This window comes from Ammospiza nelsoni, chromosome 16, assembly GCF_027579445.1.
Source record: "Ammospiza nelsoni isolate bAmmNel1 chromosome 16, bAmmNel1.pri, whole genome shotgun sequence".
Lineage (NCBI taxonomy): Eukaryota > Metazoa > Chordata > Aves > Passeriformes > Passerellidae > Ammospiza > Ammospiza nelsoni.
Window position 1 is genome coordinate 14,068,916 of NC_080648.1, and position 14,073 is coordinate 14,082,988.

Consider the following 14,073-nt stretch of genomic DNA (forward strand, 5'->3'; position numbering starts at 1 on the left):
TATATTTGTACACATACACAAAGTGGCTGTAAAACCCAAGCCGCTTCCCGATGGGTGAACTGGAATATTCTTGGTGTGTGCCGATTAATCGATGGGTCAGTATTTTACAGACGTTGCATCATTATTTCTATACCTTTAGTCGCAATCAAAAACTTGGTTTCTAACAGAAAATGTAAACGTCTCTGCTGTGAGCCCTCAGATTAGCCCTAGAATAATGCACACATTTCCCCGTGCTGTTTTTCTTTGCCCCAAGCAGCCTCCCGAGTGTCAGGGTTTATCCCGGTGTCTCTGAGAATGGCGGCGTGGCCAGGCTGGGAAGGCAGGATCAGGATCAGGATCAGGCTCCGAGCCCGTGCACGCACCTCTTGGAACTCCGGTGAGAGCACCGTGAGCGCACAGCGGCGAGGATTTGGCTTTAATTATGAAGGATTATTAAGGATTCATGCCTGAGTGGTGACAGAATTCGGGCTGCGTGAGCGTTGCTGTGTCTGAGGATGGTGGCATCCGTTCGGATGGCGAGGAGGGGACGCTGCTCCTTCGAAATGTGGCCGGGGCAGCGCCGAACAGGGGATCCCTGTCACAAAGCGCTGCCGGTGCCAGAGCCAGGGGCCGGGGCAGCGCCGAACAGGGGATCCCTGTCACAAAGCGCTGCCGGTGCCAGAGCCGGGTGCGCTGCCCCGGCAGGACGGGGGAGCCGAGCCCCGGCTCTCTGCGTGGCAGCAACAAAACCCGGGGCTCCACAGCTCTGTGGTGCCTTCAGACGCTGGAAAGGCCTGATCCTGCCATCCTTCCCCAAGCCAAATAGGAGCCCAGTCCCTCTGGCTGGGCTCCTGAGGAGGGGAGGGAAGGGGTGGTAGGGCAGGAGCAGAGTCCGTGCCCTGGAGGAGGTCCCGGGTGCGTTTGCAGAGCTCCATCAGCTCCTGCGGTGAGCAAGGACGGCATAAACATGTCTCAGAGGATCCCGAGCTCCTCAAGAAGGAATTCCCTGGCATGGATCGGCCCCACAGCAGAGTACCGACTTCAGGGATGTCTCTAATCCCGCAGCATCCCCGTGGGCAGCGCAGGGGACCCGGCCAGAGCAGCGCGATTGCCGGAGCAAGGGAAAGCAGAGGGTTCGGACCCGAGGCCGTTTGCATAAAGTTTAAATTTTATTTTATTAAATTTTTTTTTTTTTTAGCTATTCAGTTTTAAATACGTGGTGTGGCGCGCTCGGTCCCTCGGGAAGTGGTCATGCAGATCTGAGGTAGAAAACCCGGCACAGGAGTGTTCCCAAATGCACCTCTAGGTAGTTTCACCGCAGCCACACGTCGGGCAGGCGGCGGACGGGGACAGGGGATCGGGGGCTCGTATTTACAGCAGCGAACGAATCGAAGCGTCCAGTCCGGCCCGGCGGGGCAGGAGCCGCCGCTCGCTGCTGGCAGCGGGAGGGAGCAACGACTACTGAAATGCGGGAGGGGGACGGGGAAAGGGCCCGGCTGGTCCCCGCTGCCTTCGAGGCGGGCAGGAGCGAGCCCGCAGAGCTCGGGGAGCATCCGGCCGGGCGGGGGCGGCCGGGCCGGCTCCCCGAGTCCTGCGCCTGGATGGGCTCCGGGCCGGGCTGGGCGCTCTCCGACATTGCACATGGAGGGGCGGGCGGGGCGGCTCTCAGGGGTTCAGTTCCAGAGCCCAGACCTGCTGGGGCCAGCCCGTCCGGCCCTTCAGCTTCTTCTCGCCGTGCCCCAGAGGTTGCGAATAGAGCTCGGGCTGCTGCGGGAGAGGAGATGGGGAGAGGAGAGGAGAGGAGAGGAGAGGAGAGGAGGGAGAAAGGAGCGGTCAGGAACGGAGCGGGGTCCCGGGTCGCGGGGCTGCAGCTTTGGCAGCCCGAGGACAAAGAGGGGCTTCAGAGGTGCCCACCCCGCACCCGCCCGTGCAGCACGGGGAGAAGCGGCCGCCCTGGCTCCGAATCGCTCCTGGGAGAGGCGAAGGGCAGAGCGGGGCAGGCTCCAGCCCCGGAGCCGCGGGCTGAGCCCTCGTGCAAAGAGCTCGGAAGCCCATCCGGCCCGTCGTGCTATTTTTCCTTCACAGATTTGTTATTACTATTATTATTATTATTATTGGTAAAACATTCTTCCGCGAGGCCGGGAGAGTTTAGATGGTTTTTTCCCCCCAGCCCCGGCGTTTTTCCCGCCCGCTCCTGGCCCGCGGGGAGCAGGGACGGGGGTCCCGATCCGCCTCTTACCGTGTCCCTTTTCCTCTTGTTCTCCCTGCCGTCCGCCTTCTTGAGCTCGGCTTTGAAGCCCTCGGTGTCGCCGGGCTGGCTGTCTTTGGCCAGCACCTCCATCAGGTAGGCGATGTAGCTGGTGGCCAGGCGCAGGGTCTTGATCTTGGAGAGCTTGGTGTCGGCGGGCACGTTGGGGATGCACTCGCGGAGCTCGGCGAAGGCGCTGTTGATGCTCTCCGTCCTCCGCCGCTCCTTCTTGGGTCCCCCGACGCCTTTTCGCCGTCCCAGGCGGCCGCTGAGAGCCTCCAGGCGCCCCGGGCCGGCCGGGCCGTACTCGGCGGGGCCGTAGTTGGGGCTCTGCCCGGCGAGCTCGGGGGTGGCCTCGGCCGGGTTGAGCACCCAGCCGGGGAAGTAGGCGCGCTCCTGGTGGCACCGCGCCGCCGGCCCGAAGAGGAAAGGGTCGTGCAGCATGTGGTGGTGATGGTGGTGGTGGTGGTGATGCTGGTAGCCCCCCACCAGGTTCATGATCCCCTCCGCTGGCCCGGGGGCCGCTCAGCAGCGCTCCATGGCCGGGCGGGAGGCGCTCCCGGCGGGCTGCGGGGAGCGCGGCTCCGGTGGCGGAGGCGGCCGTGCGGTTTGGGGTGGGGGCGGTCGGGGTTTGGGGTTTCGGGTTTGTTGTTTGGGGTTTTTTTAACCCCTTCTGGAGCCTCCCGACCCTGCCTTTATATAGGGCCGCGGCCCCCCCGCCGTGGAGCCAATGGGCAGGGGAGGATGCGCGGAGGCCTCGGGGGGAGCGGGGCGGCGGAGGGGGCGTGCGCGGGGCTTGGGGCTCACACCTCCGCCGCCTGCCCTGCGTCCCGCCCGCTCCTCGCTTGCATGGGCAAGGGGCTGAGGGAGAGCCGAGGGGCACCCCAGCCCCGTCCCGGAGCGCTCCGAGCCCCGCTGCCTCCCCGCTGCCGGGGCGGGGGTGTCCGAGCCCCCAGAGCCCCGCGCCCGGCCCGGGGAGGAGAACGGGCAGTGGGGCGGGGGAGCCGCGGCTGTCCGGAGCCCCGACGGCCCGGCCGAGCGAGCGGAGAGCAGCGGGGCCGGGGGATGGGGAGAAAAGGGGGCGAAGGTATCGGAGTGAGGCGGGTTTGGGCGGCAGGAATGGGGTGTGGGCTCCCTCCCTGCACATGGGGCTCCTGGCCCACGCCTGAGGTGCACAGCTGCACAGGGATGTGCACTGCACGCGTGTACAGCACACGCCCACGCTGTGCAGTGCACGCTGCACAAATCCACGCTGCACTGGTGTTGGTTACGCCGTGCACTGCTGCTCACACCTGGGTACTGCACGAGTTGCACACAAGCACCACGAAGATGCTGCATGGACCAAACAATTCTGTGCTGTGCTCACGCTCCACAAACATGTTACACACCCATGTATGTTACACACACCAGCAGCACGGATATGCCACATGCACAATGTCATTGTAAGTACATGACTGACACTCGTGTGGCACATGCACACCTATCACACACATGGCTTATAAACACACGTGTGTGTGCTGCTCACAGACACTGCAGAGATACATAAATATATTAAAATTATACTGTCCATGCACACAAATGTATTTACAATGGGGAGAGGGGGACCTGCCCTGCGTTTCCCTGTCCCAGCCTGGCCACGAAAGTGCTGGGGGAACCCGCTGGGGTTGGGGTCCTGTACATCACCACAACCCCAAACCCCAGCCCGGGGAGGGGCCCTGGAGTGGACAGCACACCCTGCTCGCCTCTGCGCCCATGGGTGACACATCCCCGGGACGATGTCTCCCAGAGCCCTCACCCCCATCCCAAGGGCGGCGCTGGGGCTGGCCCTGCTCTGCTCAGAAACTCCAGAGAGGACAGGCCGGGCACGGCAGCGGCGATCACAGCTCGGCGGGGCAGGAAGGGGCTTTGGGCCCGAGGTATGTTAGCGATTAGCGGCGCTTTCCAGCGATTCATCTTGCAGCGGAGGGTGGAAACGTTGGAGGGTTGTTTGCAGGCGCTTGTATTAATCATCCGGGCTAACACACCATTAACGTCCTCCTGCATTTTAAAGATGACAAATTTTATTTGACTTCTCTCAATCACGGTTCCCGGGCGGATTCGGGAGCCACTTAAACGCCTCGGATTTTCCATCGTTAGTTGTTACGAGGCGGGCTGCAGAGGCGGGAGGCTGGGGGGGCCGGGCAGGGTGCGAGCGGGTCTCGGTTCTGCGGCTGGGGGGAGCCGGATCTGCCCAGCTTTGTTCCCCCCCGCTTTGTTCTCAGCTGCTGCAGAGACCCCGCTCCCCCACCCCCTTTAAACGAGCGCCCTGCGAACATTTGCTAGTGATTACTCTCCTGTTAGAGCCAGCCTTGGGTAGGGTAGGGCGCCGTGTCCCCGCTTTCCTTCAGAACAGCCGTTGTTGGGTGGGGTCCCCGAGCCCGGTGGGAGCTGGTGGGAGCCCAGTGCCCACCTGGGAGAAGCTCAGGGGTCCCACTCCATGCCTCACCCCTCCATGCTGGCAAAGCATCACCTGTGGAGCCCTGCTCCTCTTACAAACCACACAAGCTCCTCACTGAGCTTCTCCCCAGCCCTGCAAACTGCCAGGTGAGAGTCTGTGCCACCCAACCCCAGCTCTAGAAATACCTCCCAAAAATACCCCTTTCATCCCCACAGCCCCGCATTGATTGCACAGGCCACTTAGAGCCACATCCAGCTGGGAGATGTCACCTTGAGCCGTGCACCAGAGCCACCTCCAGCTGCCAAGCCAGGTGAGTCCAGCCCAAGCCCGGGCATTATCTTCTTTAATCCACCCCCTGATGGAGTCCCTGGGCCCTGCAGAGTTTGGAAATGCTCAGCTGAGCAAATAGTGGGACCAGAGGGTTGACTTTTCCTTTGGAAAATCATTCTAATCTCTCGTGTTTTAATAAAATAATAAAACCAGAGCCCTTTTCATGCTGACACCTTCTAAATCAAACCAGACTGCCTTTGTCATGGCGTCCAAATTTAGCACTTCTCAAACTTTTGGTGAGTTCCTTTAATTTCACATCTCCCCACTCGCATGGGGGAGAAAACCCTGAGCAGTTTGGATTAGGAGATTTATGGTTTGCATGGCAGGAGGAACCACGTTTCTCTCCACCTGTTTTCCTTCAAATCAGAGAAAGATTTCCTTCCCTCACAGCCAGGTGATGGTGAGGGGGCCGATGCTGTATGTTGGGAGTGAGGTTATCCCAGGTCTCTGTGAACCCCAGCCCCCCAAAGCCAGCAGGGCCACCAAGCCCTGCATCCATCCCCATTTCTGGGACAGGAGCTGAGGTTTTGGCCCTGGCCCCTCAGCCACCTCCTTATCAGCGCCCAGCCCGCGGCAGCCCCGCTGTCCTGTGACTTTGACGCCAGCTCTGCTCCCCCCCTCTGGCTCCCTTATCTAAATAGGAGCGTAAATCAGGCCCTTGGCAGATGCCCTGGCAGGACAGGGACTCCATAAAAAGGGGCTCTGCTCCAGCTCTGTTTACATTGCAGCCCCGTAAAATATTCCCCTTGTCTTCCCTGTTAGCGTCTCCCTGCAGCATCCCAGCACCCTGCTGCACCCACAGCCCCCTGCCCCACGCTCCTCCGAGCCCCAGGGTGCAGCCAGGAGGGTCCCAGCCCTGTCACCCCCCAGCCCCACACCGTGTCCCCCCTCAGGTTGTGCCCAGGGTACCTCCTCACTCCTCCAGAGCCTCCGATCCCCTCCTCAGGCACTGCGGGCGCAGAGCAGGGCTGAGCCAGCTCCCCTGGGCAGCTGGGTTGTGTCTAAAGGTGCCCCTGGGTATTTATAGCACTTGCCTGAAATAATGCAATAATAATCACTCAGCACCTTCCTAACAGTTCTGCTCTCAGAGGCCTCCGGGGACGGTGGCAAAAACCCTTGGGAAACTGAGGCATGAACAGAGTCTGCTCCAAGGAGAGCTGCAGAGGGGGATTCTTTTCCTCCTGGCAGTGTGAGGAGCAAGAGAACCTGCAGCAGTGAGTGGAATCAAGTCAGTTTGGTCAGCAATGAACTCAGCTCTGGGGTCACAGCCCAGGCTGGGCTGCAAAAGCCCACCCAGGACATCTCTCCTCCCCAGCAGGGTTTGCCACATGTGTTCTGCTGTGCCAGGATGGGTATGATGAGGTTGATTAAGAGAGGGTAGTTAGTCATGGGAGATGGTTTGGGTTAAGCTAGGGAGAGGATTTGAACCTCTGAGTTAAAGGACTTAAGCCTTTTGCATTTTCTGAGCTCTGCCACGCTAGCTGGTCCTTTTCTTGGATGTGGTGTGAGGGGTGCAGAGCTCACTCTTGCTGGTCCCTGTGCCCTCCTGTGCCCACACACTGCCTGGGTCCCCCAGACTGCATCACTGGGCTGCTCAATTCTGCATCAGCCCCACAGGAGCAACTCCCAGTGATGTGCAGCCTGTCAGAGCCCCAGGGATGGAGTGGGAGGAATTGGGGATGAACACAGGGCTGTTCCTGTTCCTGCTGGTGCCTGTGCCCTCCTGTGCCCACACACTGCCTGGGTCCCCCAGACTGCATCACTGGGCTGCTCAATTCTGCATCAGCCCCACAGGAGCAACTCCCAGTGATGTGCAGCCTGTCAGAGCCCCAGGGATGGAGTGGGAGGAATTGGGGATGAACACAGGGCTGTTCCTGTTCCTGCTGGTGCCTGTGCCCTCCTGTGCCCACACACTGCCTGGGTCCCCCAGACTGCATCACTGGGCTGCTCAATTCTGCATCAGCCCCACAGGAGCAACTCCCAGTGATGTGCAGCCTGTCAGAGTCCCACAGAAGGAGCAGGAGGAACTGGGGGTGAACACCTGGGGCTGTGTCTGGATGTTCCTGTTCCCAGCACAACCCACAGCACCTTCCTTGCCCACACCCCTCCTGTGCCGCCCCTATGGCGACACACAGGATGACAGCAACCATTGCCCCTCAAGAAATGCCATCTATTTATGGCCAAACAGCCACTGTCTTGCCTGGATAAATCAAAAGGAAAACAAAGCTTTACGGAAAAAAGTATTAAATTTTCCATGTGCTCCTGAAGGGATGGGCCAGGCACTCGCTGTTTTTTTTTGGGCTCTCTCTTTGCTAGTACTGTAAGTGACATTGTGTTTACAAAAGTTTTTATGTCATCAGAGCAAAGTCACAGCTCAGCTTCCTCTCCTGTGTATTTTATGTAGATGGATGTGTCTGTGAGGAACATTCAAACTAAACAGAGAGCTGGTTTATAGGAAAATGTATTTATTTGAAAAATCGTAACTCACAATTTCGGCAAAACCGGGCTCCACATTTATTGCTGCTAATGGGGTGTGGCGGCCATAAATTAACATGCAAAATTGCTGCAGCCATTTCAACAATGGCTCATTGTGCTGATGGAGCAGCAGTTCCTCAAAGAAGGCTCATGTCAATTGGCAATTAGGTTTGGGAGCAAACAACAAGTAAAGGGAAGGTAACAGCAGCCACGCTGCTGGAACCAGCCCCAAAATCATCACGCTAGGCTGGCATGGGTGCCCTGAGTCTCACTTAAAATAGAGCTGTTCCCTCATCTGATTGCCATGGAAGCCAGTGGAAGGAGGCTCCACCTGCCATAAGGGGAATTTCTATTTATATTAAATTACCTGTCATAGACATGTAATTGTAGATGACAGAAAAACCCAGTCCATGAGCTCTGACTGGCAGCCCAGGTGAGCCACTTGCATGGAGAGTGGGTCCAGTTGTTCCCTGGTTGACCTCTCTTGAAGGAAGTTTTGCACTGAATCAGGAGTGATGCTCCTACCCTAAAGCCTCTTCTTTCCCACCCAGATTCCTTGCTGAGACGAGCACTGATCCCCAAAACCTTGAGGCTGGCTGCTGACCCTGGGGAACAAGCTGCCACTGTCATTGTCCCATCCTTGATCTGCTGGCTCAGGGCAGGGTTTGGCTGCCGGCTCCTGGTGACAGCTCTCCACTCGTGGGGAGCAGTGGAGAAGCGCTCCTGGAGGATTCAGGTCCTGACAAAAACCAGTGCCTTTCCCTCTCGAACCACTTTCCACTCCTGAAGAAAATTTACAAGGGCTCTAGAATGTCCTGCTCCAGGGCATCAGCCAACTGCTAATGGCTGGGGATTGGGAAAGACATTTCCTCTGCTGAGGATTGCATAAGCGCTTATTAAGGCAGCTCCTGGCTCTTCAACAAAAGCATCTGGTTTGGGGCATAGCTGGAGACAAGCTGCTGGGTCTGGGTGGGCAGAGCTGGACTTGCTGCTTCCAGCCCTTGCCTTAGTGCAGGTTTGGGTCATCTCCTCTGTGCTGGTGAGGAAAGGGAGGTGGGTCATGGCATGAGATGTGTCCTGCTCCCTCTCCCCTGCTCCATTAATCCTGGTGGTGCCACTGTGGGGAATTCTCTTCCCATTCCTTCCAACTCCTGGAGCTCAGGGACCTTCCAACCCCAGGAACCACGACACCACGTGGTTTTCATGAAGGGTTTCCCTCCTCCCTGTTACACCCCCATCCCACATTCCTTGAAAGAGGAATTCCCTCCTGTCCCATTGCTGCTGTGCCTGGCACACAGACTGGCCTGGCTTGGTGGCTGAGCTCCAGTTCTGCACCCTGTCTGTGTGACACTGCAGGTAAATGCCTTTGTGGTGAGAAAAGGCTGCTGACAGTGGTCCTGACCACCAAAAAAGGCTGGGATGCTTTAAACAGGGCTCTGCTGTGTCACAGGTTCAGTGTGACCTGCTGGCACTGCAGAGCAGCCAGAGCCAGGAACAGCATCCTGTCCATGTTTCCCTGTGGTGGGACCATGTCCTGGCATCCCTGCTTCCCTCCTTCCTCTCTGTGTGGATCCACATGGGGTTTTTGATTCATTTTGTCTCTAAGATTTCCAGGGCAATTCCAGTTCTCATCACAGTGTCTTATGCCAGGTCTGGCTATGCCTTCCCAGCTGCGTCAGGGTATGAGGATGAGGACTATTAGTGGTGCCTTATTATCCTGGTTATACTCAGCTCTCTCAGAATTCCAGGTTTTCTCTCTGCTCAGGTGCAGGAGTTACTGCTCACTTCCATGGGAGCAGAGGGACTGATTTTCCCTTGGTTCCCCCCACTGCATCCTGAGATGTCTGTGCAGCTGCTGGGCCAGCCATTACTGCAAGATTCTATGAGATGGGTTTTATAAGATGGGTTTTCCAAGGTTGGATTGAGATGGTTTTAAGAATTAACAAGCATCTGTTAATACTTTTTTTGCAACAGAAAATTATTTGGGAGTTGGGGGTCTTAAATAATTTTAGTGCTTTTTCCCACCCTTTCCCCCCCTGTTTTATAAATGGGAGGTGGCAGAAGCCTCCCCAGAGCTCATTATTGCCCATCCCAAACTGGGATCCAGCACCCAGCATGGCTGTGCTGCTGCCTTCATAGGCATGGGGGGAAGTTGGGGGATTTTGGGGCAAAAAGGCCCAGAGATACCGAGTGTCCTTTTGTCAGTGTGGTCCATGGTGTCACCATGGATATTTTGCCTCCTTGCATCCAGGCAGTCACAGGATGGGGACATGCTGTAAAAAGTGATTCCAGACCTCCAAAGAATAACACTTTTATTGTATATCAATATCCACAGTAAATATGTGACTCCTCCTAACATGCTCTGGAGAAAAAAAAAACCTGTCTGAAATGGAGCTTATTGGAAGGAAATAAATTGCTCCCATAAAAATGCTGATCCCTCCCTACTTCTCAAAACTGAAACAAAATTGTTTGCTGTGAGCTGAAGACCTTTCTTCTCTTGGCTCCTGGTTTTCCAAGAAGAGCAGGGAACATGAAGGAAAAACAAGCCTTCCCCATTAAAACCTGCTTAAGTGAAACTCCAGTTTTCTCTTAAACTTTGCTTGGAAACATTTGGAGCAGCTTCGTGCAAACCAGTTCTGCTCTTTGAAAGGCCATTAAAATAAAAAACACCCAACCCAAAATAGCCACCTCTGCAAGAAGCATCTTGTTTGGACAAAAGTGGTTTGTTTTACACCCTAAATCCAAACACTCCTGGGGAAATGTTGTGAAATCCACCAGGCTGGCGGTGCGGCGGCTCCAGGGATGTTTTGTGGGACATGGACAGAGCTGGTGGGTGCTGGCAGGGTGATGGCCACCACCAGCACTTCACTGCTGGTTATCCCAGCTGCTGGAGTGTCCCTGGTTTCAGCACAGTGCATTTTCCATCAGGGTGAGTTCTGGCAGGGAGGGATTTTGTACCGGTGTTCAGCCCCACTGTGTTCTTGCCCCAGAGCTCCTGTGGCCTCTCTGAAGGGTCCATCATATGCAGGAGCTGAGAATACTGGGACAAACAAAAACCATTTTCCAACACGGTGTTAAAACCCTTAATTTTTTTTTTAACAGACTCCATGTTATACCCAGAGCATAAAAAAACCCCACAGTAATTCCTAAGCCAGCAATACACACACCAGCAACCCTGATAGAGTATTTATACATATATATAAGAATAAAATTGCATATATAAATAAATATTTTACTATATAAAAATAAAATAAATGTAAGTACAAATATAATTATGATTGTATTTGTAAATACAAAGACATATATGTAGCGCGTGTGTGTATATCTATATATAGTGCTCCTTTTTCTGCTAGTGGCATCAGTCTGTGATTTAGGAAATCACAAATATTTCTATGCCAGGGTCTTTGGCAGTGAAGTTTTGCTGTACAGCTGCCCCTCCTGTGCAGCAAGCCCAGCCTGGTGAAGCCCTGCCAGGAGCACAACACCCATGGAGTTAGGGAGAATTGTTCCTCATGGATTTGCATGAACTTGCCAGTTTATGGGGCAGCTGGGATCCTCTGGATGGGCACTCCACCTCGCTGTGGCTCTCCAGAAGGAAGCTGGCCCAGCCTCATTTGCTTGGTGTGATGCTGAAATTGTGGGGCGGAGGGTGTGAGACCCCAGTGCTGTGTCCTCCCACCCCAAGAACTGCTGCCCCACCTTTCCTCTGGAGGGGATGGGGGGAGAAGGGGCTGCATCACTGTGAAACTGCAGTTTTAGAGGGTGCTGATTGTTTTCTAGGGCCAAAAGGACAAGAAACATCATGTCTAAAGATGACAGGCTCGATTTGCTGTGTCATTAACCAGAGCCGAAACTCTAGATGGGCTGGGTCTCCTGTGAGCTGCACGCTGCTTCCCCTGCTGCTGCTGAGCTCTGATTCTGACAGATAAAGGCATTTGTGGATGCATTTCTCTTGCTCAGACCTTGTTTTAATTCCATGGATGCTATTATGCTGTCTGTGAGATGAGGAAGTTGTTTCTATCCCACTCCCACACGTATCTGAATGTGCCCCCTAAAATGCACTGGCTCCCCAGCACACATGTGCTGCCCCAGGTGCTTGCAGGGGCTTCAAATAAGGACAAAGCATAATCCTCCTTCTCACCAGGAAAAAAGCTCTCATTCCCAACCTTCCACAGCCTTGAGATCTCATGGAAATAAGCCCCAAGGTCCAGCCCAGGAGTGATGGAGTGACAACGGTGTGAGATGCAAACAGGCAGCAGAATCAGGAAGCCCCCCAAAAGCCCCATGACCACCAATCTCTTGGTCCTGGCTGTGGTGACAAACCCCATTCCAGGTTAAAAGCAGCTGCTGAGACCGAGATGTGGTGGATGAGGAGAGTAGTCACCAACCAGGTGAGCTGGGCTCAGCATTCAGCCACACCAGGGCTCTGCTGGGCTTATGGAGACACCAGCACCTAAACACAGAGAACTTTTTAAATGAACAGGGGTGCTCTGGGCTCCGAGCAGCCCCTGCCTTTGCCAGCAGAAGCTGGAGGTGACAGGGCTCACAGGGAGGTGGCTGGAAAGGGAGCAGTGGAGCTGAGTGTGCATGAGCAGGCTCAGAGCACAGTAGGAAAAAATACCGCAATAGGCAAAGCATCTCCCGTTTGCCCCTAAGCTCTGGCTCTTCCTGTGCTGATAACAAGCCCAGTAAATCTCCTTCCAGCAATGAGACATTTTTTTCCCCTCTCCTTCCCCTCTCACAGCCTTGTCAGACCGTGCTGGCTGCAGGAACTGGGGTGGGACTGCCCTCCTCACCCCTCTGTAGGGAAGTGTCCCAAAGCATGCAGCCCCCCGAGCATCCCAGCAGGTTCCAGAGGTTTCCAGCCCTGCCCTGAGGTGTGGGAAGGAGCTGGGTGCAGGCAGGAGCTGTCTCCTCTCTAATTGCCCCCGGAGCCCCATGGCTGAGCCACTTGCTGCTATCTCAGGCCATCTCAGCTGGTGCTGGGCTGAGTCAGGAGAGATGGAGGCTGATACTGACCCTCTGTCCGGCTGACAGGGGTGCAGGGCAAGAGTGGAGGCAGAAAACCTGGGATGTACATGTCCAAAATCCCTATGGCCTTAGTGCTTTGGCTGAAATAGGGAGCTCAGGCAGTGAGCAGGTTCCCATCAGCAGTTTGGTGCTCAGCCCTAGGCTGGATGAGCCGCAGTGACCTGCCAGATGTAGCTCCTGACCCAGGAGAGTTTAAGCCTGCCCAAAACCTGGCAGAGAGAGCATTGTTGTTCTGAAAAAGCAGCTCTGGATATGCTGGGCAGCAGGATGGGATTTACTCAATTTAGGAGTTGTGGTGGGACACAGGGCCACCATTTCCCATGCAGGAGATGGCCACAGAGCTTCCTCCCAGTTCTCTTTTTATGGCTGAGGGCCGGGACCCCTTTCTGGTCCCACCACGCTGCTGTTCCCTCTCCATAGCCAGGACCCTGACACTGAGTTGCTCCAGTAAATGCCACCACGCCATGGCTCAGCTGCTGCCCTGCTGGGATTTTCCTCCCTCGTGCATCACCAAACACTGCTCATTCTCCTCTTCCTCTCGTGAATTCCTCATAAATTTCCCGCTGCCGACTCCACCAGCGCCGCGTTCCCATTAAACCTTGCAGGCTGATTGCATCTGTCAGTGTCACTGTCTGGGGCTGGAATGTGTCACCCTGCTCCAGAGGAGTCATGTATTCAGCCGTGGCAGAGCATTTCAGGACAAGGCACTGGGTTAGATCACGGAGGGACAGTTTTGCTGCAGTGGCAAGCGCTGATCCATCTCGCGGAGCGGGACGAAAGCACCGCCTCTGGATTCTTTCCTATTTATTTTTCCTAAACAGAGGGCTGAGAAGTGCAAGAGTCACCTACCAACACGATCCTGAGCTTTGCTGGAGTGTCCTAAAGAAAGGGAGTTTGCTTTAAAAAGCCTCCAAACCCCATGAATTTGGAGCAGTCATATTTTCCACTGTCCCTGTCATGTCTTGCCGCTTTTGTCTGGATTCTTGGGGTGGCCCCAGAGCTGCATGTACTTTGGGGTCCCTGCTGTGTGGTAGCAAGGGCTGTGGTTTGTGGGGTCTGGAATGTCCCCAGTAGTGGAGGAAGCAGGTACAACCATGACCCAGCACCTCACCGTGTCCCTGCAGGCAGTGGGACAGGGAAACTCTGGTGGTGACAGTGCAGTGACCATGGGGAGCAGCCAGCTATGACACTCCCATGCCCACACCAGGTCCCTAATGCCGAGGAGGGGGGTCTCTTGAGATATTAAATGTGATTATCAGACTTTCAGAGTTAAAACATAAAATGAAATTATGCTTCTGCTCTCTTTATCGATGTAAGTGTGGAGCTGCATGTAGAAACCCCACATTCTGGGAAATACTTCATCCTGATCATCAGGAGCTTCATCCCCTGTCCCTGCCTGGGGAAATCTCATCCCTGTGTGTTTGGGTGGGGCATGGGGTGGATGAGGAGATGAAGGGACGCTGTAACCTCGAGGACAGGCACCCTTGCACAGCAGCTGTGCAGCAGGAGCCTTCATTCCCTGCACAGTGATGGACTGGACTGACTTCCTTTGGGATACATATCTTTGGATGGT

General features: G+C 55.7%; 1 protein-coding gene across 1 annotated transcript; it reads right to left on the bottom strand.

The window, feature by feature from the left end:
• Positions 1–1,366: 1,366 nt before the first annotated feature.
• HAND1 (heart and neural crest derivatives expressed 1) lies at positions 1,367–2,872 on the bottom strand. Its single transcript, XM_059483810.1, has 2 exons — positions 2,219–2,872; positions 1,367–1,746 (listed from the first exon to the last, which is right to left on the bottom strand). The coding sequence occupies exons 1-2, from the start codon at positions 2,723–2,725 to the stop codon at positions 1,645–1,647; spliced, it is 609 nt and encodes a 202-aa protein (XP_059339793.1). The 5' UTR covers positions 2,726–2,872; the 3' UTR covers positions 1,367–1,644.
• Positions 2,873–14,073: the final 11,201 nt, after the last annotated feature.